Below are 27115 nucleotides of genomic sequence, written 5' to 3'. Positions count from 1 at the left end.
CCCGAACCGCCATTTTGAAAATCTGGTGGCTTCTTGGGAGGGACACGGTGCAGAAGCGTCACGCGCGAAAAAGACAGAAAGGGTCCTCCGCCGTTCCCCCACCCACCAACCTGAGGAACCTTCCTCTCGCCTCACGAGCCAGGGAGGCCCCAGGCATCCCCGACCTACCGGTGAGGGGGCGCGAGGGCGGCGGGAAGGGAGGGATAGCGGCTGGACGTCTCGAAGGAGGCGCCGTGCCCGGCCGGGAAAGGGGGAGGGTTGGCGGCTGTTAGGGCTGCGGGGCCGGGAGGCACCGCCATGAAAGTGAAACTGCAGCAGACGCCGCCGGGCTCGGGCGGCCTACGGAGCTGAGGCGCAGGCGCCCCCGAGCCGCCGGCCGCCCCTCCCGAGCCTCACTGCTGGGTGGCGGTTGGTGCCCAGCTGCAGCTCGAGGGCCGAGCTGCGCAGGATGCACGGGCCCGGCCCGGCCCAGCGCCCCGGCGCCTCGCCCCGCTAGGGGGCGGGCGATGGCCTGCGGGTCCCTCGGATTCCCCTCCTTTCCCGCCTGGGAGGGGGGGCGGGAAGGACTACCACAACACTTCGAGGACCGCCCCTAGGGAGGGGTTGCGGGAGGGGCAACCTCGGCTCCCGAGGGCTGCTTGGCCCGCTAGGATGGGGAGGCTGGGGGACAGGGAAGCATTTGCAAAAGCGCAGGATGGGGCCGGGGGAGGATCCCCCATCCTTGCGGTCTCCTTTAGGAGGGCTAGGCCTCCACCTCGGCAGGCCTTGTTGTAAAGGGCAGAGGCAAGAAGCGGATACTTAGAAGATGGCCAGAGATCTCTTTTCTGCCCCGATCCCTTCCTCCTACTCCTCTGCAGGTCATTAGCATGTCTTCTTCAGCCCCCACCCTAGAGGGGGAGGACCTGTCCTCCCAGACCGCCCCGAAGAGAGACCCCGAGGTCCCCGACAAGGAAGAGAGTGAAGAGGAAGAAGAGGAGGACGACGAGGATGAAGAGGATGAGGAGGAAGAAAAAGGTGGGAGAGTATTTATGCTGCATGCCACATTCTTTTAGAAATCTATGGTCACTGTGCCAGCTAGTCTTTGAGACATTAAAGAAGCGGAGGTATGAATGAAAGGGGGGAGTTACCACCCCTCCTGGTAAACAGAAACGCCGTGTTTATTTCTGGTAGCAAAGGGATTCTGCCATCATTGTAACTGAATTTAATAAAAGGAAACATACATTGAATTATCAATTTCCTTCTCACCTCTTTCTCAGCTTGTTTTAATTTTAAAAAAGAAACATGCATCAGGTTATCAATATAAATCTCAGTTCTATCCATGACTTCCTAAAAGCTGTTTTATTAGAACCTAAATTTTTCTAAAATCACTTGGGATTGTTGTGGGCAATAGAAAATGAGATAATAGAATTTTTTTTAAAGATAGAATGGAAAATACTTTTCTCACTCAAACTTAGTAAAGTAAGGGGAACTGCTCGGGTCTGGGCAGTAGCTGGAAAAAATAATAGGTATTTAAAAAATTCTTCCCTCTAGTTATTGCTGAACTTAATTCCCCCACAAAAAAGTCCCTTACCTACTTGAGCCATGCTGATGGAGGTTACTTAACCAGTTTTTGTTCTTTAGCTGCAAGCTTGAGGCTTTAGGAATTCAAATTCAAATTGAGTGGTATCCTATATAATTTCACTTATCTTTCAGGAATCAATCAATCAATATCAGCCAATAAAATTGAGTGCCTGTTTTGTGCCAGATAATGTTCTAAGTGCCTAGGATACAAAGGCTTTTTTTTTTTTAAGTCTCCAACCTAAAGGATATTATATTTTAATAGGAAAAGATATTATGTGAACAAATATATACAAAGCAAGCTATATACAGGATAAATAGGAAATAATTGACTGAAGGAAGGCATTGGAATTAAGAGGAATCAGAATTCAGGATCTCTGTTCCGGCCTCTATTACCTATCCTGAGATCTCTTAACTTCAGATATGTTCTGGTTTGTAGACTTAAAAGGTCAGTGGGCATCCCTTCCTATAAAGTTTTGCTTATTGGAGAAGATGGAAGAAGCGGATTATTGAATTATGTAATAGTAATAACATCTGTTTGGCTTAGGTTTTGCTTGCAAATTCAACAGATGTATAAAGTGATCTCTATTTACTCAGAAGGCCCGACATTATTACCATCTTACCTATATTCCAATGGGAGCTGGGGGAGATTTAAGATTTCCCTTACTATTTTCAAGTACTGAATTTTTAAGCCTGTATGTTTAAATTTCTCTAACGAACATTTCATATTAGTTGGAATTTATATCCATGTGAAAGGCATTGTTTTATCTTCAGGTGACTTAACAGGTTTTTATATTTTCCTAAATTTCATCGATATAGTTTGATTTGACTTTTTTGGAAATTTGTGGGTTCCTAGGATATGAACATTCATATTTTAAATACTCTAACCACTTGAATCTAGTCTAGTCTAATAAAAGACTAGATCTTGATCAAGATTTTCCTTTCTTGATATGAATAAATATAACACTAATATTAGAGAAAGACCAATTACTATTTTTTGGTCAAGGATCTGGCACCTTTTTTTTTTTTTAAATGATAATTGTTTCTGGCTCCAGGAAACTGAAGACCATACAAGAAAAAGGCAAACACCTGACTTTTCATTTAAGAACAATAAATATAACATACTTTAAAATAGAGTAATAATTATATGTCTACTATCTATTAGACATGTGTTAAGTGCTTTATTCATGACCCTAATATAATCCTACCTGGGTGATGGTGCTGCTATTATCCATTATTCCCATTTTACATTTAAGGAATCTGAGGCAGCCAGGTTAAGGGATTTGCCTAAGCACACAAAACTGGGCTCAGATTAAATTGAACTTGGGGTCTTCCTGACAGTGCCATTTAGCTGTCTCTATATATTTTCATTCCATATTATAGCCAGTTAAAAGGGGAAAGTTATAGTAGGGAAGGCAAGAGTCGGAGAAGGCTAGTGTAACCATTAAAAGGTGTTAGGAATCTGCTTAAGTGTTAACTTATTCACTTGAGCAATTTCTCACTGGTGTAACTTTTGCTATCAAATTAGATTCTGTAGTAGTTACTCACCATAAATCCTGAATGATGGAAAGCAGATGATGATATACCTTTATCATACTGTATAAGGTCTACTTAAGTTTAGCTCATGCCACTATTATTTTTCAACTTTGGCTGGTTATTGCCAATTAACTTTATTATTGTACTTCTTATGCACAAGTCTTTGGAGGGCTTCATACAAACAGAATCATAGCAGATCCCTGGAGTTCATATTCTTCTGAGTTACATTTGCATTGACCTGAACAATATTTCCCATAGGCCAGATGAATTAAAACTGAGGCCTGAAGCCACTCTCTAACTTAGAAATTGTCCTTTTAGAGTAATCATGGATATTGGAAGTTTGAAGATAATTATACAGAAAATGTGGAACTTTGAAATTGTTCTTAGAAAAAGGAATTTATTCAAAACACTGAGATTTAGTGGTAGAAATCTTGGTCTAGCTAAATATAAATTACTTTTTGGTGGCAGTCTTGTGGTGTTGGGTCAGCATTGTTTGCAATTAATATTATAAACATGACTATATCAAGCTGGTCCTTTACCTTTTGAATATTCTGAGAACATTTAATTATGTATATTTGAAATTAAACATAATTCTGAGAACATTTCGCCAGACAGAGGTCCATGAAATATAAGAACTCCTCTTCATACACAGTTGTATTGTAAATAATGCTATTAAAAAACATAACAGTGCTACCCTTAAGGAGATAAGTTGATCAAAAAAAAAAAAACCACTCATTTTTATTTCTATACATGAAAGATAATTAGAATCTGGAAGCAATGTCATCTCTTATTTTTAGAGGTTAAAACTTGTTGAATGGTAATTGTAAATGAATTGTAAAAATAAATAAGCATATGAAAGTAAAGTTTTAAGAAATGGAAGAGTGAACCTAATGATATCAGATAGTAACCTTGAAAAAAATCCTGACAATGCTTGTGTTTTGTTTTCCTAATATTCTGTTTACTACAGACAAGATACACCTATCTTGTATTCTCCCCTTAGTCATAAGTATCAAGAGGTCATGAAGAGTTGGCATGACTAAAAAATGACTAAACAAAAATAAAGCAATAGGAAATAGGGATGGCTAATAATGGGATAGAATAACATGAGCTAATCCATATTAATGTAGTCAAATATTATTTGAGTCTTTCCCTCATAGATGTTTACCTAATGTTTTTACAAGACTTATTATATAGGGTCTTTGGGTTTGAGCCTAGATAGGCAGAAAATAAGCAGCATATTACAACTATTTCAGAGTCATTATGTTAGAAGTGAAAGAGGAGTTCAGGTTTGATCCCCTTCACTTATCAGGAAGGAACCCTGCTGATGATCATACCTAAAGCTTCTTGTGATTTAAAAAAAAAAAAAATAAATTATCTTTCAGAAAAGAGTCTCATTGTAGAAGGCAAGAGAGAGAAGAAGAAAGTGGAGAGGTTGACAATGCAAGTATCTTCCCTTCAAAGGGAGCCATTTACAATTGCCCAAGGCAAGTATGTATTTCTTTTTCAATTTGGTCTGGTGATTTAATCAACTGGGCATGCATGCTATGGAAACTTTTGATGATACAGTTTAGCAACAAGAGTCATGATTTACCCCTAGCCCATATTTGTATTGTTATGTTCTCAACATAAGACAACCCTAAATGTATGGTATCACATTGGCTCGTTTTCTGCTTCCATATTGTAGTGAAATACTCAAACTGTCCAAGTGGTGATCAAATAAATGTTTTATTTTTAGAGAATATATTTTGTTTCTAACATAATTTCTGAAATTTGTCTTCTTATTCCTTCCTACAAATTAGATAATTGTTTATATAAAATGAGCAATTTATTTAAAATTTTGTTTGAAGTTTTGTATAAAATAAAGTAGTACATAGTTTTTCAGCTAAATTTATGATGTTAACCATTTAACTTTTTCTTTTTACAGGAAAGGGACAGAAACTTTGTGAAATTGAAAGAATACACTTCTTTTTAAGTAAGAAGAAAACTGATGAACTTAGAAATCTTCATAAACTACTTTACAACAGGCCAGGCACAGTAAGGATTATTTTAGACTTCTGGTATTTAACATATTTATTGAAGTATTTCAGAGATACTTCAAAGTTAGCTGATGCTTAGCTCAATGCTATATAGTTCTGGTAGACGGCATTCATATTGGAAAAGCATTCAGATTATCCAATCAAATTTATAATCCCCTCTATTACATTGTCAGTCTGTCCTTAAAGACTTTTCTTTAGAGCATAATCATAAGGCATTCCATTTTCCTTTGGGTATCTCTAATTGTTCAGTTTTTTATTATATTTACTCTTAAGTCTGCCATTTCTCAACTTCTACCACTGATCCCACTTCAGCCCTCTGGAATTAAACCAGATAACTCTTTAATTATTTTTCCATATGCAACTTCTTAAGTATAGGTACCATATGTCCCCTAAATTTTCCTTCTCTTTAGGCTAAATATTTTCCCTTTATCCAATTTAATGATATCTTTTTAGTCTTTTTCTTTTACACAGTTCTACCTCTTTGATTCAGACAAAGTTATAACTGGTATTAACCAATAATAAACTAAAACTGACTATGTTCTACAGCAAAGCTTCTTCTTTTTTTTTTTTTTTTGGTGAGACAATTGGGGTTAAGTGACTTGCCCAGGGTCACGCAGCTAGGAAGTGTTAAGTGTCTGAGACCAGATTTGAAGTATATTTGATTAGTTATGTTAATATTTTATTCTTAGAATCTTGTTATATCTTTAGCAAGTCATTGTGTTTTTACATCAATACTGACACATTTTGCATGAGACCTTATATTTTAAAAATAAGTGGTGATTTTTTAGCTTTACAAAAGAATTCTTTATTGGATTCTTTTAAATTCCATGCAATTAAAACTTTAAACTTCAAAACTCTTAGCCAGGGCAGCTAGGTGGCACAGTGGATACAGCACCAGCCTTGAATTCAGGAGAACTCGAGTTCAAATCTGGTCTCAGACACTTAACACTTCCTAGCTGTGTAACCCTGGGCAAGTCATTTAACCCCAGCCTCGGGGAGACAACTCTTAGCCATTTTGTAAAATGTAATATATCTTGAGTTGAACAGTCCTGATTCTTCCTTCCCATTCCATACCTATCAATGCTCAAGTAATGCTTTTGTTTGAATTATGTATTCTAAAGTAAGACAAGGAATTTTATAATGTTACTAGTTGAAATGTGCTTAAGAACCTTTAACTGGAGAGAAAAGAGGAGGGTAAGTAAGATGAAAGTTTTGATTTTTTTTTGCAAGGACTTAGGCAACAAGTTGACATTGTATATAGCTTTTCATATATATGATGAATCATTTGCAGTGTTCATATTAATAGCAAATAAAGTTCTAAGTGAGCATCTGAAGGCATATATAAATAGAGGGTGTTTTCAAGTATTAACAATTTCTCTCTCCTACTTATAAAAAGTCTGCTTGGAAAATTACAGTATTTAATAAGAGAAACATTTTTAGGTAGCTTCTCTGAAGAAGAATGTGGGTCAGTTCAGTGGCTTTCCGTTCGAAAAAGGAAGTGATCAATATAAAAAAAAGGAAGAAATGTTGAAAAAGTAAGTTATATTTATAAATATAAAATGTTTGTAAATAAATATGTCTCGATCATTGTTCTTATAGCTTCAAAAAATTTGTGGTCATGCCCAAAAGGTAATTTTTTCCCCTAGATACAAAGGTGTGGCTTGATTTAATAATTAAGTTTTTATTGTCTGTAATAGCATTTTCAGTAAGTAGAAAGGTGGTATAAAAACATTTTCTAAGTGAAATAACCTTCCTGAATTGTTAATAGCTCACATAAGCATTCTATTGTTTCAAAACACTTTCTACAGGACAATTTTTGTTGTTCATCATACTTCCTTTTGCACCTTTTAATAAAGATATGGTGACTTTATAAAGGTGTGGTGACTTAAACTGTGGTCATTTAGCTAATAAGTATTAGATTTGAACTGGGGTCTCTTCTGACATCCAAATTTAGTGCTCTTAATACTGAACAAGTTGCCTGCTATGGGTTATAGTTTTGGTTTTTTTTCTTGGAAATTTTATTAATAAGTTTATCATGAGCAATATTCTTCACTGCCTAGTGAGCATAAGATAGTATTTAATATAATTTTTATTTGGGGAGATTTCCTCTAGGAAAGAAATATTTTTAAAATGCTATAGATGATTTAAATGATAAGGTTGAAAATTCTTATTTCCAGACACTTCGTAACACAAAATGTACTATTTAATACTATATAATAATTGTACAGTTAGAGCAGTGAAAGGAAAGAAATGTTAAGGTCCTGTAAGAATGTTAATTCCAAATTTTCTAACTTTACAATTTACTGCAAAAGATTTTCTAATGAATTAATTTTTTAAAACTGGGTGTTTTTATGCCTATATCTTTAAAAAAATCTATCTTTTTTGGTCTTAGTCTTTAGATTACAAATCTGTTCATATTTTCGGATTAGCTGATGTATTTATTGGTTTTAAATCCCTGGGTTTTCAGACTTTTATGAATGAATCTCTTTGTATTTAGTTAGTTTGAATTTAGTCTTCAGTTAGCAATAGTGAGGAAACTCTTGTAGTTTAGCAATACTCACCCAGGCTTGTACAGTTTTGAGGTAGTCTTTGAGCACTAAGGACCAGCATGTCATTTATGAGTTATTGGAGTAAGTTATATTGGTACATAGAAACACTTGGAGAAATTTTAAATCTAGCAGCAAATGCTAGTTTTGAATATGTTTTCTGGTTAAATTAATTACTTTTTGTTTTAATGAGTTTCCAAAATGTCTGGGCATATAGAAATTTCAGATACCTACAAATATGTAATTTTTTTTTCTTGCCTTAGCATCATCTACTTGAATGTTGACATGGTACCTCTTCCTTCAAAAAAAAATAAATAAATAAACATTGTGGGAAACTTTACTTTGCTATTTCATTAATTTATGTCTTTGATGGGAACATTTTAAAATACTCATTCTAATTTTTTTTAATATGTTAAGACATATGTTTTAATATGTTAAGACTTTTTACAATTTTTTTTTCTTCTTTTGTTTAGATTTAGGAATGCCATGTTAAAGAGCATATGTGAAGTTCTTGATTTGGAGAGATCAGGCATAAATAGTGAATTGGTAACCAGGATCTTGAATTTCTTAATGCATCCAAAGCCTTCTGGCAAAGTAAGAATTTTTTTCTTTTTTAATTGTTCAAAACTTTCAATGTTGAAAATAATTCTTCCTTGTAGGTAGCTTTTTTAATCTTAATTAAAGCAACCATTAGCATACCAGTAGAATAATATCTTATGAAGAGCTTATGTTCACCTAAACACATAAAGTATGAGGATAATTAAAAAATGTTTTAAATGTTAACTATTGTCATGTGTCTGAAAATATAAGAATTTAGGGGTAGAGTGGAAAGTTTTGGAGTGGCTTCAGGGTAGTAACCTGTGTTGGGAAAGAGTTTTGAGTCTTGGGACATATATTAAAAAGGTAGGTTTTGACTTCTCAAAGGAATCAATGAAGAATGTTCCACATAGATTATTTCCTGGCAGCTACAAAGACTTAAAATTTCATCATTATAAGAGATTTGTGTTTACAGTCATTTCTCATCTTTTTGTATCAATACTGGCGTTATTTTTGTTTTCTTTTCAAATATATCCTGAAGACTTTATTCAACAATTATTCTCTCTCATTGACATCCAGCAAAACACTGCTCTCATGAACTTAACGTTTAAGAAAATACATAGACTGGATTTTGCACTATACCCTTTCTTTTTTTAAATCAAACTCTTGCAAAGTCAGTCCATTCATTTTTCCATGTCTGCCTTTCTAGTTTAGTAAATTTTTTCTCCTCCTTGTAATCTGAATGTAAATTTGCCTTTCAAGATTCTGCCTTTTTCCTCTGAATTTGTAGCACTTTTCTTCTCCTTTCACTGTTGAGAGATATTGTACATGGAGGTCCAATTGGTTTCTTTAGGAAAGTTTTCCTTGATCAGGCCATTGATTGATAAAAGTTTGCTAATTTCAAAATGGCAGAAATGGGGTGATTGCCACCCTAAACAGTATCAAGAAGGTGTGATTGGGTAGTAATAGTACTGTGTTTGGGCCAGATTTAGAAAATATTTACACAAAACAAGTCTGAAATCAGAGGATCCCAGCAAGCATGAGGTGGAGGGAGAAGTGTGGGGGAAAGAGATTTTCTAAGTTGACAAAGAAATTGTAGAACCTGTGATGGCCCTGAATCCAATAAAACATGATTTTATCAGGAGAGGAAATATAGTATAAAAAGAGGGCTGACCTTGAAGTCTGGAAGATCTGGGCTTAGATACTAGTCTACTTGTCTTAGACCAGTCCCTTAATCTCTTAAAGACTAATTTACAAATGAATTACTAATCCTTATGATTGGAGGAAATTTATGCTTTGGAACTTCCATACACTAATGAAATCACAATTCTGGTCCATGGGAAGAATTGCAGAAAACTGTTAAGGAATGTAATACCAAAAATTAGTGTATTCTAGTTTTAAAATTAAAAATGTGAGCAAAACATTACTAAAATAGAATTTAATGTGAATCACAGCTGGGTTAAGTAATGAAATTATGATTTTTTTCTCAACAATCTAATGATTGGAATCTGGCATTTTTTAATTAAACATGTTTTTAGTTATTTAACATAATAAAGCAACTAAATTTATGATCTTTGATTAGTTTTAGCATTCTTGGAATTTGTTAGAAACATTGACCATAGTTCCTGTATTTATTAAAATGATATCCTGGTGATGGTATACATTTTATACAAATCATAATTCATATCCAGAGTGCATAAAATGAAGGTAAACTATGTTGGATGGCTAACCCTTTAAGTTTTTAGTTGTGTCCAGCACTTCATGACCCCATTTGTGGTTCTCTTGACAAAAATATTGGAGTGATTTGCCATTTCCTTCTCTGGCTCATTTTACAGATAAGGAAACTGAGGCAAGCACGTGACTTTTCCAGGTCACAGCTAGTAGTTGTCTTGATTTAAATTTCTAGAATCTCCTAAAATTAGAATTGGTGTTTATTTCCATGGCCTTCTAAGAATTACTGCTTTAGAGTTGAAAAGGAATTTAGAGTTCATTTAATCACATTTGCTTTTGGTGCTGATGAGTGAGAAAGAAATTAGTTTGTCAGTTTAACTAGCCTGTTGTTGTTATGACCAGGCTGTGTAAGTTAATCACAAGGACAATATGACCTTCAGTTTTATAACAAGATTGGATGGCAGAGTGATAGAATGTGAAGTCTGAGCTAGCATATATTCATATTATTAGGATAGTTATTTAAAGCACTAATGTGAAAGTTTGTTGAGATAATTAGGTGAGATCATCATTGAGATAATGAAGCAAAGGATTTCCCTGAGAAATTATCTTTCCCATTCCACCCCCTTTTTGAATTTTATGATAGTAAAATAACTTTGCAAATAACTTCTAAGTTCTATAAGCAATTCTAAGATGATAAATTGCAAGGAAGGTGCCAGCCTGAGTTGATGAGGACCTAGGGAATTAACCTGTACCAGTGAAATCACAGGTCCAGTGCCAGTCGTGCCAGTAAAGTTAAATTTTATCAAATAAAATGTTTAACACTTTGGAATTGAGATATTTGTTGGGGGAGGATTATTTTTATTTTTTTGTTTTTATCATGACATCTTATTTTACACAGCCATTGCCAAAATCAAAAAAAACACCAAGTAAAGGCAGTAAAAAAGAACGGAGCAGCTCTGGAATGTCAAGAAAGGCTAAGCGTACCAAATGCCCTGAAATTCTTTCAGATGAATCTAGTAGTGAAGATGAAAAAAAAGAAAAGGACTCTTCAGAGGAAGAAGATAAAGAAAGTGAAGAAGAGGTAAAATGTGTTTTTGTGGTAGTTCTCTGGAATCAGCTAAACAAATGCTGTGTTTTAAACTGTTCCTCTGGAATAGGTTAAGTGCATCCATACACATATACATATATACACAGATGTCTGTATATCAGAAAACAGGCTTATGTAACCATTTAGCAAAAGCATCTCAATTGTCATGGAACTTTGTAGAGGAGATATATTCTGAAGTTTACCAGAGTGCACCATATGCTTTTTAAAATAGATTAAAACATAACATTTAAATTTTGGAAATGGAGGTCATGAGAACTTGTGGGGAAAGTATTAACTTTCGTTTTCTATGAAAATATTCTGAGGTTACCATATAACCAACCAAAGAGGACTTACTATATTAGATTACATATACCAAAATAATTGAATTGACATAGAATCAATAAGATCAGAATGTATCTGATTATTTAATGCCAGTAGATTTGGATCAGTCTACCTGTTTAGCTTTCATTGCCACCAATAAGTAAGTAAGCATTAAAAAAGATGACGTATGGAAAAAAGATGAGGGACATATTTGGTCGGGAATAACTGTTAGCAATTATTGCTACAGATTGTTTGCCTCTGTAATAAATTAGTCTATGGATAAGGAGCTCCAAGAGGCTTGGAAGTGGTCTGTGCTACTCAAACTTTGGAGAGATTAAATTGGTTCCCTAAAATGATATTATACAATCTTTGCAAATTTGTACAATTACAAGGATGTAGTGCAAGTAATTATATAATAGTATCTGTTTTGTACAGGGCACTAAGTTCTAGAGGAACAAAAATGTTAGATGACTTTGCCTTTGCCTTCCAGATAATTTAACAATATAGTAGAGGAATAAGGAATCAGCCCAGATATCTGTAGTATGCAATAGAACATAAGCACAGCATTACAAAAGTACAAAAATAAAAAGTCCTGTGTGCCTGAGAGGGATGGTTGTCAACCAGAAGGATCAGGGAAAGCTTTTTAGAAGAAGTGGCATTTGAGCTAATTTTTCAAGGATGGAAAGGTATTTAACAAGTAAAAAGATGGAAGGGAAGACATTTCAGTCACAAGGTGCAATTTGAATAAAAGAATAAAGATATTTGGTTGGAATGCATGGAGGAGAATGGCATGAGTTAAGATCAGGAAGGAAGATGAAGAAGATTTATAAAGAACCTGGAATTCTCTGTACAGTAGAATTAAGACTCTTGAGAGCTTTTGAATAAGGGAAGAATTCTGTTCATAGGAAAGCTTATTGTGGCAATGATAGAAACTGACCTGGAAGAAAGGGAAATGGGGAAAGGCAGGAAAACATGTTTAAGAAACTTAATAATAGTCCAGATAGGTAATAGGGTTAGCATGGTAATACTGATAATAGAGAAGATTGATGCTAGAAATTGTCGCGTTAGAATTGATAACACTTTTTAAGATTGAATGTGAGACTTAAGGGAAAGAGAAGAATCAGAAAAGCATCATGGCATATCAAAGCCCTAATTATGGCAACAGAAAGTCCTAGGTTTACATTCTGCCTTGTGTGACCATGGGCAAGTCACTGTCTGAGCCTCAGTTTTTCTTCTGTAAAATGGGAATATTAATAGCTGGAATGTCTTATTTCATAAAATTGTTACGAGGCTTCAATGAAATGTTTGTAAAGTAAGCTTTGCAAATCTTATAGCACTCTATGTAAATGTAAGCTATTTTCAGTAGTAGTACTAATGGTAATAATAGTAATAGTAGTAAGAGAGAAAAATCTAAGTGTTATAAACCTGAAAAACCAAGTAGTTTCCCATATAAAATTATGCAGTTGGAGGGGAGGAAGAAATCGGATGTAATTGGATGTATTGTGTTTGAGGTACTGATAGTGCCAGATGATGTCCTGAAGTTTTTTATAACTTGAAGAAACCCCACTCTCCACTTCCAGAGTTTTTCCCCACACACACTTTTTATCTTTTTGAAACTGAGATTGGAGCATTCTCATTTTTATAGACCAAGAATTGCTATCAAGTGATTATTGTTTCTGGGTTCTAACTAAAGCCCATGATTTCCATATTTTATGAATCATAGAACAGTTCTGAGCCATTAAGACTTTGTTGGAAGGCAAAATTGGAAAGTCAGTATTATGTCTGCTTAGACAATTCAACCTATTTAAGGGCTTTTTTTTAAATGAATTTATTAATTTTGCACATTTCTTATTCTTGCTATATTCTTCCAGCTAAGCAGCCTTTAATAGATTTTCATTTATTGTGATTTTCAGACACCCATTCTGGGTTTCTAAGACAAAGTATTTTTTAAAGTAGCTTATTGAAAGCTAATATATATTTTATTCATCTGTTCACCCAGTACAACCTTTCTGCGGTGAGGACAGGAATCTGGCTCTGTGACAGGCGTCTTTTTTGGAGACCCTCCTTCAAGAGCCCTGCTGCCTATAAAAGATAGGTAAGCTCCCCCAATATTTTTTGGCCTTCCTTCAGAAAGTAATGGCGTGTTCCTCTGTTTCTGTTCCTTCAAGGTATCAGACAGATGGAATTTTTTATATATGTATTACATACATATATACACACACACACACACATGCATAGATTTTTTTTCCCTAATTTGGTGGCTGGTCTTGAATGTTGGACTGGCTGGTATTGTTGTGCCTGTGCAGTCTGATCTGTTCACCTGTAGCACACCAAAAAAAAAATTCTGATTTTTGAGAGAAGTTAGCCGAGTCTCTTGGCAGCATTTTTTCCCCCCAAAGAACAAGCCAACTTTAAAATGCATATCTGCATCTCTGCCCCATGATAATTAAGCTTTTTTTTCTTACTGTTTTTATCTATTTCTATTCATGAACTTTGCTTAGCAAACAACTTCAGACCCCATTATATATTTGTTTAAAGGTCAAAGCTGTTCTGAATTATGCAAATTTTTCTGACATTTTTCTTTTGAGTTATTAGGGTCAATTTAACTTTAGTATTTCAGCCTCATTCAACGAATACTATTTAGTGACTGTGTGGACAGCATTGTGAGGATCACAAAATAATAAGTGTAAGAGATGGTATGTGCTATATATGTGGTACAAGGAAAGTTCTCTTTGGAAGGAAAGAATATTTTCCCTGGGATGATCAAGAAAGGATTTGTGGAAGAATTAGTCTTTGAGATGAATCTTGATTTCATATGGAAGAAGACTACCAGTAGTAAGCAAAGACATAGCAAAAAAAATACAAGATGCATTTTATGAATGATCCAACTTTGCTTTTGTAGAATTTAAATAGAATGATGAGAAAAGTCAGACTTAATTATGGAGCCTAGCTGAGGAGAGAGAAGCAAGTTACTTAAAGCATTTGAATTAAAAGTCAAAAAGCATTACCTCTATTTTTGAATCCAGATTATCTTTGATATCTTGTGCAAATTATATATCAGCTTTTCTTTTGATAAAAACTCCAGAACACAATTTTTTAAAGCCAAATAAATATTTCTAAGAAAAAAATTTATTTTTCAAATGGACACCATAAATTCTAGTTATATAATAAATATTTAAACTTGTTACTCATTACATGAATGGAGACTAGATTGTTGAAAACTTAAATTGTATGCACTTGACACCTGGGTAGTTTAACTATTCCCAAGTTTTTAAGGAACTTTGAGAATTCAGGAAAACTGGTTTCATTCTGGTTTTTGTTCTACTAACAGGAACAACATCATACTTCTGCCCTCAAGAGAAAAGCTGAAATTGGAGAAAAATAGGATTTATTAGGATTGTGTTAGCTAATCTATTCTGATATTCTCTTTATCTGTGCTTGAAGTGGTTTTATTTTAGTTATGAAAAAGTGACTTGTTATATGCCTATTACTGTTTACTGTAATTTTTAAGTAATGGGAGTAATCCCTATCTTTTTACTTCTAGATAGTATGTTGATTCCTAGTTTGTATTTTGTAGATTTTTAGTTTTGTACCTTTTTGGTTTGGGAGGGTTTTTTAAGTTGATTGGTTTTTTGGTGGGTTTTGGGTTTTGGTTTTTTGGTTTTTGGTCTGTATAGTTTGATTTGGTCAGATCACTAGGAAAAATTCTAAATTGGCATGAATATAACTTGATTAGTTTGACGAATAGATCACTAGGACCAACATGTTTGCTTAGAACACAAAATTTTCCAAGTAAAGGCTGTAATGTCTAATTTATGATACCATGGCCTTTGCTAATAAACATGTACTTTAAAATTTTTTCAAACTGACTCTAATCATTTAAATTTTAATTTGAGAACCTAATTTAGCTGACATTTACATTTTTCTAATAGATTTGACTATAGATATACCTAATAATATTTGTATATCTGAATGTGATTGAACTCTTGGTGCATTCAAGCACTTTCCTAAACATTATTTACCCCTAGTAAAGAAATATTCAGTGTAGCAAATAATGCAGTAGTTATATTGGGAAAATCATACATGAAGAGTATATATTATAAATATAGTATAAAAATCTCTTGTATAATAAAATACAATATAGATCTTCATGGTATATTGCCATTCTCCAGAATCTAAATTGCAGAATTCATCAGTAAGTTCCAACAAACTATGTTCTATTTAAAACTTATGACATTCAGTCCATTTTTCAGTAAGTAGTACAAAGGCCACAATCACACTTACTTACACATTGCCTCTAAGAGCTCCTTTGGAGAGGAATTGGTATGCATTTACTTTCTTCACCAGTCTGTTAAGATCGATTTCAGGATCTAGTCCTATTCTCCATAAAAGGCAGCTTAGTGGTACAGTGAATAGAGCTTTGGGTTCTGTCAGGAAGAACTGAGTTTGAATCTGGCTTAATATAGCTATCATATTCCCAAGGGCAAGTTGCTTAATCTCCATCTGCCTCAATTTTTTAAAGTTGTAAAATGTAGATTATAATAGCTCTTATTATAACTACCTCCCAGTGTTGTTTGTAAACATCAAATGAGATAATTTTTGTAAAGCGTTTAGTTCCATATTGAATAGAATAGAAAAAAGGAAACTAGTACTAAAGAGTTAAAGTGACTGGTCCTTTATTTTCAGATGACCAAAATAATATCACTATGCTAGGAATTGAGTTACGGTATGTCCGACTGTGGCTGATCAAATCAATATAAGTTTGGAATAATCTGCCATAGAGCAGACCCAAATAGTCCATATGAACATTTGGAGTGGCCACTCTTAATTTGTACATTTCTTTTGGGCTACTTCAGTTCTGCTTTGCTCATAGAGCATAGCACCACCTCTGATGAGGGCAGGCCATGCTAGACAGAAATGTGCTGGTTCTCCCCTATCATACAATCAATTATAAAGTTCTTAAGAGATCCCTTGAGAGTATTCTTGTATCACTTTTTTTGACCACTGTAGGAGTGCTTCCCCTATGTAAGTTCTCCATAAAATAATTTATTGGGCATTCAAACAATGTGGCCAGCCCAATGGAATTGTGCTCTCTGGAGTAGAGTTGGAAGTTTGGCAGTTTAGTTTGAGAAAGGACCTTAGTGTCTGGTACCTTCTCCTGCTGGTGATTTTGAGAATCTTCCTAAGATAATTCAAATGGAAGCGATTCAATTTCCTGACATGTTGTTGGTACATTGTCTAGTTTTCACAGGCATACAGCAATGACATCAGCCAGTGACTCTGTAGACCTTCAATTTGGTATTCAATCTAATACCTCTCACATTTTTCCTTCAAAGTCTCCCCAAAACTGAGTTATCCCTGGCAATGTGTGTGTCAATCTGACAATGGGCAATGCTCTCAAATTTTTCCAGTTACCAGCTGGGTGCTTGTTCCCATACTATTTTAGCATGGTGTTTTATGTTCTCCAATGCCTTCAATGAGGACATACATGGAATCAAAATTAGCTACCACACTGATGGTAAATTTTTTCACATTGAAAAGACTATAAGCCAAAATCAAAGTGGAGGGAGTGTTGGTGCATGATTTTTTTTTTGTTTGCAGCCACCGAAACAGAGATGCAACAAAGTATAGATCTGTTCTCTGCAGTTTGTGCTAATTTTGGCCTAACAATTAACACCAAGAAAACACAAGTCCTCCATCAGCCAGCACCACACCATCCACATGTGGAACCATCAGTTACAGTAAATGGTGAAGTTTTGAATGCTATAGATAAGCTCACTTACCTTGGTTGTATACTTTCGAGGGATGTCTATATTGATAATGAGATTGACACACTCATTGCTAGTTATACAGATAATAAGTAGTAGTAGTAGTAGTAGTAGTAGTAGTAGTAGTAGTAGTAGTAGTAGTAGTAGTAGTAGTAGTAGTAGTAGTAGTAGTAGTAGTAGTAGTAGTAGAATCAAAACTTGAACACAGAAGCTCTATGACAAGTGTTTTTTTTCTTACCTCCTGTTCTTAAAACTGCCATTTTCTCTTACCTCATATCATCTGCCAATACATACTAGGTAGACCATATTTCCCTACAATGACATGACTCTCATAACAATATGCTCAAATTAACCCTTTCTGAGTTATTTATGTTTCATAATAACCTTATCTTCCTCCATTATGCTTCTAATTAGAATTCCTGTTTTGATTTCAGATAGGGAGGGGTTAGGAAAACAAATGAATTTATATTAATTCACAGTGAAGTATTTATAACTTTCAACCCACCTTGGAGTATTAGCTTTTTTTTTTTTTTTTTTTTTTAAGTTGTTTCTAGCCTAACCAAATCTCTTAAGAATTAGAATTTCAGTTATTTTAAAGATTTTTTTTTTTGTAAAGCCTATCCATTGTCATATAATATACATTCATAGTAATGCTATAGCAGAAAATAAAACTGCTTAAAGGATTTTTAAAAAAATAATATGCTATTTTATATTTTAAATAATATGCTATTATCTACTGAACTGTTGACTTTTAGCAAATTCTTCCACATTACTACCATTCCCAACTGAAATCTTATTCCATCAATAAAAGATACTGACTCATCTCTGTCTTTGTGTAAATTCATACTTATCTTGGAAATTTAAATTTTTATAATATATCTATGTTAACTACTATGAATTTCCCTAGTCAGTATTACAGTCTTAATAGAAATATAATTTCTAGAACATTTTTCAGTGTTGTTGGATTTGTGGAGATTAATTTTCTTAATACTACTATCTACTCCCAATGTATTGTCTTCCATGTGAAATCTATAGAGTAAACAGCTGTACACATTAATACTGCCTGTTAAGCTGAATTTATAGTTTTCCTTTGATCAGTACTTGAGCAGAGAACTTGGCATTTTCTTTGTATTCCCTTCAATACCCAAGACATATTAAGTACAGAGTAAGCATTAATACTTAATTTTGAAACTACATCTTGAAAAAGCATCAACATAAAATATATCCCTATTGAAATCTCACTTGAGAATGCTCATTCAGAAATTTCAGCCTCCTAGAAAGTAAACAAGAACTAACCCAAAAAAAGACTTGTTAGGAACCAAACAGATAGCACATACTCTGTGTATTAAAATCCTTGTTCTTGACTCTGAACATTGACTCAGCTACTTAAACATAATTTTTTCCTCTTATTTTACATAACAAGTCTAACAAGCTTGATTATACTGTTTCCCACCCCATCAAAATAGGGCGAAGGGAAGAATCTCATAGAGACAGGCCATGACCAATATAATAATGGAAGAGGAAGGAAAATATTAAAGTAGATATAAAAGCATTAAAAACCTGGACTTATTTAAATAGTACACTGGATAAATAGCCAGACATCAAGGCAGATTAGAAGAATGATAATTTATTTGTTCATAGTAATGACACTAGATTATTAGATATAATTGTGTTCAGTTTAGTCTTTAAGAAAGCAAGAATCAATAATCTTATAAAGCTACCTATCAAAAAGAATTTGACCATTAGAAAAGTAAATTTGAAGTTTTCCTAGAAAATTCATTTTCATAGAATTTTCTGTGTTGATTAAAAATTTGTCCCTGTCTCTTTTGGTAAATAAATTTTAATTCTGCCTTTTTAAATGCCACTTTCTTATGCCAAACAAATGAAGTGCTTGTTGAATTTATATTAATTTTCTCACACCTTAAACAATTTATTTAATAAAGAAATACACACACACACACACACACACCATAATTCCTTGCTCAGTTAATTCCAGATCCTCATTGTTAGGTTTTTAGTTATCAACTATTAGTGGATATCCTCTGGGAATATAGGTAAGGGTTTAATAATCAGGGAATTTAAAAAGGTTTATAAAATTGTGGCAGAGATTATAGCTTACCAGGCCTGTACTGCAGAGGAATGAATAATTATTAAATATTTGTGTTTAGTCTAAAGGTTATTGGTCCTTAATTTTAATTGCTAGATAGAGTAAAAGCTATGAATTTAATCCATGCATGTCTCTATTCTTTCAATAGCCACCAAAAAAGACATCTAAAAAAGAAAAACCTAAACAAAAAACTCCTTCGAAAAGCAAAAAATCTGTTAAGAGTGCCAATGTCAAGAAGGCAGATAGCAGTACCACTAAGAAAAATCAAAATAATTCCAAAAAAGGTAAAAAAAACAAAACCAGTTTGTTGTTCTCATTGTCCTTGTTTATTTTGTGTAGCAGTAATGATTTCAATTTAAAATTAGCTTAATGTTATTGTGGAGGAAAGTTTGACATGTAGAAAATGTATTAATGAGGAAATTGAAATCTAGAAAATAAATTGAAGTGTGTCTTGGTGAACCTTTAAGAATACTGAAAAGGCTCACGTTGACAATTTTGTAACTATTAAAGATTTGATTAAACAACAAAATTAAGACAATAGTTTCACCATTTATATGTTATGGTGATTGGTGAAATTGATAGAGAATTATATGAATGCAAACATTTGAAAGTTCTTATACTAAAATCTTTTTCTAAATTTAGAAAGTGAGTCTGAAGATAGTTCAGATGATGAGCCTTTAATTAAGAAACTGAAAAAGCCACCTACAGATGAAGAACTAAAAGAGACTGTAAAGAAACTTCTGGCCAATGCCAACTTGGAAGAAGTCACAATGAAACAAATTTGCAAAGAGGTATGTGTACATATATATTTATATATTTTTTAAACTATTTGCTGGTTTAGTTAATAAAATCCTTTAAAGAGCCTTTTTCTTCAATTTACTTTCAGTCTGTATTATGTCATTTAGAAATATTAAGAACAGATGAAATTTTGTATAATTTTATATTTTTTATTTAATTTTAAAAATTCTTGAGTTCCAAATTCTTTTCCTTCAACCATACTTTGCCACTTGATAAGGCAAGATAAGTAAAATCATGCAAAACATTTCCATGTTTCTTCCTCTGCTATTCCCCAAAAAGATAAAAACAAAGGAGATATTTTAAAAGTATGCTTCCATCTTCACTCTAGTGAGTTTGCATCAATTCTTTTTCTGAGGTGGGTAGCATGAGTCTTGGATTATTTTATTAATTAGACTAGCTAAGTTTAGTAGTAGTTCAGTTCAGATCACCATTACAATATTGCTGTTACTGTGTATACAGTGTTTTCCTGGTTGTGTTAACTTCATTTTGCATCATATTCGTTTTTCTGAAATCATCTTGTTTGTCATTTCTTATTATAAATTGTATTACATCACAACCATATACCTCAACTTGTTCAACCATTCCCTAATTGGTGGTCATCCCCTCAATTTCCAGTTTTTTTGCCACCACAAAAAGAGCTGTTCCAAATATCTTTGTACATATGGGTCCTTTTCCCTTTTCCTTGATCTTTTTTGGGATACATGTGTGATAATAGTATTGCTGGGTTAAAGGGTATGCATGGTTTTATAACCCTTTAGGCATAGTTTCAAATTGTTCTCCAGAATATTTGAACCAGTTCACTACTCTACCAGTAATACCTGTTATTTTTTTAGTCAGTAATGACCTAGAGTGTTTTTTCATGTGACTGTTGACAGCTTTGATTTCTTCTAAAAACTGTTGATATCTTTGTGAGGAGTGACTTATTTTTATAAATTTGGCTTGATTTCCTATATGTTTGAGAAATGAGGACTTTTTCAGATAAACCTGCTATAAATTTTTTTCCTTCTTTTCCTTTTAATTTTGGCTGCATTGCTTCATGCAATCAGAATTGGCCATTTTATTTCTGGTAATCCTCTCGGTCATGAACTCTTCCTTTATCTTTAGATCTGACAAGTAAATATTTTCATTCTTCCCTGTGATATTTACCCTTTATAACTAAATCATGTACCTATTTTGAGTTAATCTTGGTGTATTGTGTGAGATATTGAACTATGCTCAGTTTCTACCAGACTGCTTTCCAGTTTTTGTAGTAATTTTTATCATATAGGAATTCTTGCCCCAAAAGCTTAGAGCTTTGATTTTATCAGACACTAGATTGTATGGTCTTTTACCTCCATATATTGTGTACTTAATCAATTCCACTGATCCTCCACTCTTGTTTCTTAGTCAGTTTTGTATAATTGAAAGGGATAATTTGTATAATTGAAAGTTTTATTGTATAAATTGTTTTACCATAGAGAGCTTATACTTTTACCTGTATTGCTTGTCTAAATATAGTAGCCTCACTATGTGATGGGGAAAATACTGTTTCAGACTGTGGTAACATAATGTGCCACTGAACTTGATTTTTTGAATAAAATGTCTTGCATTTGAGGTTGTATAGAATTAATCTTAAAAATGAGAGTTCATCTAGTCCAACTTGCTTCCCAGTAAAAGTATGTCTTGTAAAATAAATTAGACTTAGTGATCTTGTTTCTCTTTCTAAACTTCTTTGTCAAGGAGAGCACTACTTTCAGCCAGCATTTAGTGGTATATTTAATTGCTAGAGAAGAAGAAGAAAAAAAATCAACCCCTCCTGTAGTTCCTATTTACTCCAGTTCTGTCCTCTGGAAATAAAGAGAATCTGATTACTCATTATATTTGCCAGCCAATTGTCAAATATTCAAGCCATAATTATATTCTTCCCTACTCTAGAAGAATTTTCTTTTCCAGAATAAACATTAACCCCAGTCCTTTAATTAAATTTCAGTTAACCTGTTCATCAAATTTCATTTTTACATATTGCTTAGAAGAAATTAATGTAGTGTTCCAAATATGACCTGTCCAAGCACAGTGTATTTGGTTAACATTCCTTAAGATTTCATTAGGTCTTTTAGCTCTAATGTATATCATAGTGCTGGCTGTTATTGAATTTGTACTCAGTTAAAACATAAGGTCTTTGAACCATCTTTAGAAAGCAGGATGTTTTTTGTCATCTTGTCAGAGTTGAAGGATCATTTGTAGTGTTGTTGTTTTTTTCTTTTTTCCCAGCTTTTAAATTTTTGAGTTCCAAATTCTATGCCTCTCCCTCCGAGATAGTAAGCAATCAAACATAGTTTATACATGTGAAAATCTGTAAAATATTTCCATGAGTCATTTTGTACAATAAGACTTGAATAAAAGAAAAAAAAAATGAAAGAAAGTAAAATATAGTGTGCTTTAGTCTGTATTTATTACTTTTTTCTCAAATGGAGATGGGTAATATGTTTCTTCATTCGTCCTTTGGAATTGTCTTGGATCATTGTATTGTTGAGGGTAAGTCATTCTCAGTTCATTGAATACTATATTGTAACTACAACATTTTTCTGGTTCTGTTCACTTCATTATGCATCAATTCATGTAAGTCCAGGTTTTCCTGAAATCATCTTGCTTTTCATTTTTTAGAAGACAATATTACACTCATACAAGTGGAGTTAACTTTTTCCCAATTGATGGACATCCCTTTGATTTCCAATTCTTAACCACCACAAAAAAAGCACTATAAATATTTTTGTATAAATAGGTCCCATTCCCATTTTTTGGGTGTCTTTGGGATATAGACTTGGCAGTAGTATTGCTCAATCAAAAGGGCATACATAATTTTTATAGCCCTTTGGGCAGAGTTCCAAATTGCATTTCCGGTTGGTTAAAGGATCATTTTGAATCTTAATTCTGTCATCACATCCACATATTCAATAAAACTCTTTTTTTTTTTTTTTTTTTTTTTTTTAAAGTCTTGTCTATGTCGTATTCTGTTCTTTCCATATTACCAGCTTCAAGCTTTTAGGATCACTTTTTTTCTGAGATTTCCACAACTTCTACTCCTACAACCTGTGCATCAAGTCTAAAATAACAGCTCTGCTTTCATTGTTTCATCTATTTCTTGAAGTAAAATTGTCAGCAAGTCAATTTTTATTGGCTTCTTTCCTTTTTGTATAGTTGGACATGAGGTTTGGATAGTTGAAGAACCCATCCCTTGCCTGTTGTTTCATATTATCTTAGTCTCTGTGATCCCTTAAGGGGAAGCATTGTCAATATATTCTCCAGCTTTGGTATAATGTCATTTGTGATTTTGTGTTTCTCTTTTTAGTCTCATTCACATTTCACAATATTGGTGCCTTCAGGTTCTATGTAAGGTTTCCTGTGTTCTTTTCTATTTTATTTCTTTCACATACCCTACAGTCCAGTTACAGTGGTTTATGTAGGGTTCCCTCTGCAAGACTTGTCATCAATCATCCATCCAGAATGGATGTTCCTCACCTCAGTTATTTTTGTTCTCCCCTGCTGCAAGAGGCTGATGCTGCATCTTCAGGCGAATTTAGGGTTAGGGTTTAGAACTAGAAAGAGCATTAAAAATCATCCAATTCACCTGTTATCTTATAGATGAGAAGATTATCATCTTCTAGTGATATTGACTATAAAAGGCCAGTACCTTATATGGAGCAAGTTTTCTGATTATACATCCAAAGCACTTTGTACAGTTACTAGCTCTTTGACCCTGGGCAAGTTACTTAATCCTTCAGTTTTCTCTTCTGAAATGGGCTGAGAAGGAAGTGGCAAAGCACTTCAGGATCTTTGCCAAGAAAATTCCAGATGGGATCACAAGAAGGCAGACATGACTGAATAATAATTTGTTTTAGAAAAGATTTCCATTTAGAATGATAAAAATTGTATTTATATTTCAAGAGTAAGCTCCTTTTTTCTGATAAATTCACTTGTGGGAAATACTTTTTATTGCCTGGTAACACTAGTTACTCTGTATTAAAATGTTATTTTATTTTAAATTGGAACCTAGATTTTAGTATTTTTATTGTTACATCATGTGTTTCCATCATGTCAGACTCTGCCTTATGCTGAAAAAATTCTAATACTTAGCTAACCAAACCCCCTACGACAGTAAATTACAATTATATTGAAATTAATGCATTGTCAGATTTATGTTTCATCGAGAAAAATAAACTTTCCCCCCCTTGAGGCAATTGGGGTTAAGTGACTTGCCCAGGGTCACACATTTAGGAAGTGTTAAGTATCTGAGGCCAGATTTATGACATAATAGAAAAAGGCATTTATAAGAGGATATAAGATCGTGATAATGAATAATCTGAAATATTGTGTGTGTATATATATATATTAAAAACTCTTTAGGCTACACATGGTGTTAAATATAAACTCATAATTTTACTATGCATTTATTAATATTCATATCTGGAGATTTACCAAGTCTCTTACATGATGGTACTGAAAAAGTATTTTGATGATAATCTTTTATTCTTTTTCATGTTTTGTGTTCTATAGGTATATGAAAACTATCCTGCTTATGATTTGTCTGAAAGAAAAGATTTCATTAAAAAGACTGTTAAAGAGGTAAAGTTTTTCATTTCTGCTGATTTAATTATGTTTTATATAAATAGAATATCAAGCTTCCTTTAATTTTTCTCAAAGTACTTTCTCAATCCTATTTCATCCCCATTAATCCTGTGAGCTAAGCAAGCTGCTAACATCACCACTCAACAGATGAGGGGAGTAAGAGGTACAGAAAACGTGTGACAAGTAGAACTACACCTCAGAGGACTTCTTGGTCAATACTCTTATTGTCATTTCACACACTTGATATTTTATTATTATGGGTTTTTTGTCCCTGTTACATACTTTCTTGAGCCAAGAAAGAATCTTGAATGTTAAGAAAATGACATTACATGCTGCCATTAAGAGTTCTCTTTCATATTGAGTAGATGTTTATTTTTTTGTTTTTGTTTTTTATTTACCAAGGCAAATATTTCCTGAATTCTTAGAATACAGTATTTCCCTCTTTGGTGATATAGTTATACATTTCTCTCTTCTCTTTATGCCTAAGGTATATACAGACTCTCTCCCCATCGCCCAACTCTCCCAGACCCTCACTCTTCCCTTCCCACCCTGTTCCTGTTAGTTTCTGGGCCGCTCCCCCCCTCTCCCCTCCCCCCCTGTCTCTCTCTCTCTCTCTCTCTCTCTCACACACACACACACACACACACACACACACAGATCTAAGAAAGGAAGTTAACACAATGTTCTGATATATATGTATATATATATATATTTTTTTTTTTTTCGTTTCAGTTAATTTCATGAGACAGAGATCATTTATAAAGGCTGCTGATTTGGATTGTTCCCGTGAATTCAAAGATCTGATAAACACCAGCAAAAAGAATGTATTTCCTTTTCTAAATCTTTGTTGGTTAAGCATTGTGTTAAGCAGAATTGACTGCTAACTTTGTGTCATAAGTGTTATGTAAAAATTTGTTTGAGTTCACCATTTTAAATTGCATTTTTATGCAGTTTTTTTAGTTAAGATTTTTGCATGGCAATGAATGTTCCCTGCTTTTTTTTTTTTTTTTTTTTTTTAATAGTTGTGTATTTTGTACATTTTGGATTTCTTTATATAAGGTAATGGACTCTTGGACTGTTGTAGCTTTTAGTGTGCTTAATATTCATAGCTTGCTAATGAAATACTTTTAATAATCAAGTAGAACAAAAGTTGTAACTATTAGCATCTTATATATGCAGAGTTTGAGTTATTGCAGTATTTGGTATAGAAAATATTTTGAATACACATTCTGTCTAATCTAAACTTAGAGTAGTGTGTTCATTATATTCAGGATATACAATATACATGCTATAAATATTTGGGTGACTAAATCTGAACTATCTAACATATACTGCAAATTATTAGCATGACAATTGGCATAGATGTTATTTTTGTACTTTTAAAAAACAGATTTGTTGTATATAAGGTTTTCATATTTCTTTGTGCAAATCAATTTTTAAATCTATGTATCTTTAGAATTATAACATGAAGTGTCAGTGTTTTGCCAGAAGGCTATGATGGAGCAGTGGAAGTGGACCTTATGAAGATAATACTGGAGGAGTAGTTAATTTACTCTTTCTTTTCCACTTAGTCCTGTTTTGCTTAGAAGTATAATCTGCCTATAGCTAGCTTTACAATATGACAGCAAATGCATTTTATATTCCAAGGATTAACTTTAACATATATATATATGTATGTATGTATGTATACATATACATACATATATATATATATATAAATGTATAAATCAAAACTGCTTCAGAAACTTTGGAGAAAAGCTCAGAAGAGTAACCATGTCCAGCTCATCATAAACTTGAACTCAGTTTCATTTAACTGAATTTTGCCCACATAAAATATATTATTATTCACAGGAAACAGACTGCTTCTGTAGTAATGATGTAGAAGTTAAACAAATGCCAAATGAAGATAATGTAGTTACCTAGTATTCGTCAGCAGCAGACCCGTGACTAAAAGTATTGCTCAAAGAAGCCAGTAGTGCATTTATTTTTACATTAATGGATTGATATGTCACATCAGGGTTGTTGGAGTATAACTTTTGGCCAATCAAGATGTTAGTTGATCACAACAGAAGGATTAATTTCTACTGCATGTGATTCTTCATGAGACTAAAATAACACATTTTATATTTTATATAGACCATATCTTAAATCATTTTGCCAGATGAACTTGTATCTAATTCTGAAACAATTTTGATTTGTTAAAGGGAGACATTTGACCTTTGAAGCATTTGAATAGAAGCTTTTCATTGTCTTTGTATCAAAGGACAGTGTAAATTGCTGAAATGTTGAGTTTGAATGGTGTTTTCCATGTGGCATACTGGCACTTGTGTTTCCTTATAATAGGACGTTATATTTTACTTTTTTCCTTGGATGACAGTTATTAGAATGTTAGGGTATGCTTATTAATTCAGATAATTGGAATAAGCTACTTTAAACTAACCTTAAAGCAGGTCCCAAAATTGACTTCTGATTTTAAAATAAAATTTCATTTTTTTCCTGTGAAACTTGTCATTGAAAAAAATTAAAATTGTGAGTATTGAATGTTA

General features: G+C 33.5%; 1 protein-coding gene across 1 annotated transcript; it reads left to right on the top strand.

The window, feature by feature from the left end:
- DEK (DEK proto-oncogene) lies at nucleotides 1-27115 on the top strand. The gene is made up of 11 exons (XM_074272475.1): nucleotides 1-170; nucleotides 858-1014; nucleotides 4476-4577; nucleotides 5018-5127; nucleotides 6570-6664; nucleotides 8149-8269; nucleotides 10782-10964; nucleotides 19315-19450; nucleotides 19809-19957; nucleotides 24498-24566; nucleotides 25302-27115. The coding sequence occupies exons 2-11, from the start codon at nucleotides 867-869 to the stop codon at nucleotides 25311-25313; spliced, it is 1125 nt and encodes a 374-aa protein (XP_074128576.1). The 5' UTR covers nucleotides 1-170; nucleotides 858-866; the 3' UTR covers nucleotides 25314-27115.

The sequence above is a fragment of the Sminthopsis crassicaudata genome, chromosome 1 (assembly GCF_048593235.1).
Source record: "Sminthopsis crassicaudata isolate SCR6 chromosome 1, ASM4859323v1, whole genome shotgun sequence".
Classification (NCBI taxonomy): Eukaryota; Metazoa; Chordata; class Mammalia; order Dasyuromorphia; family Dasyuridae; genus Sminthopsis; species Sminthopsis crassicaudata.
Note: the sequence above shows the minus strand (reverse complement) of the source record. Positions and strands in the feature narration are given on the sequence as shown.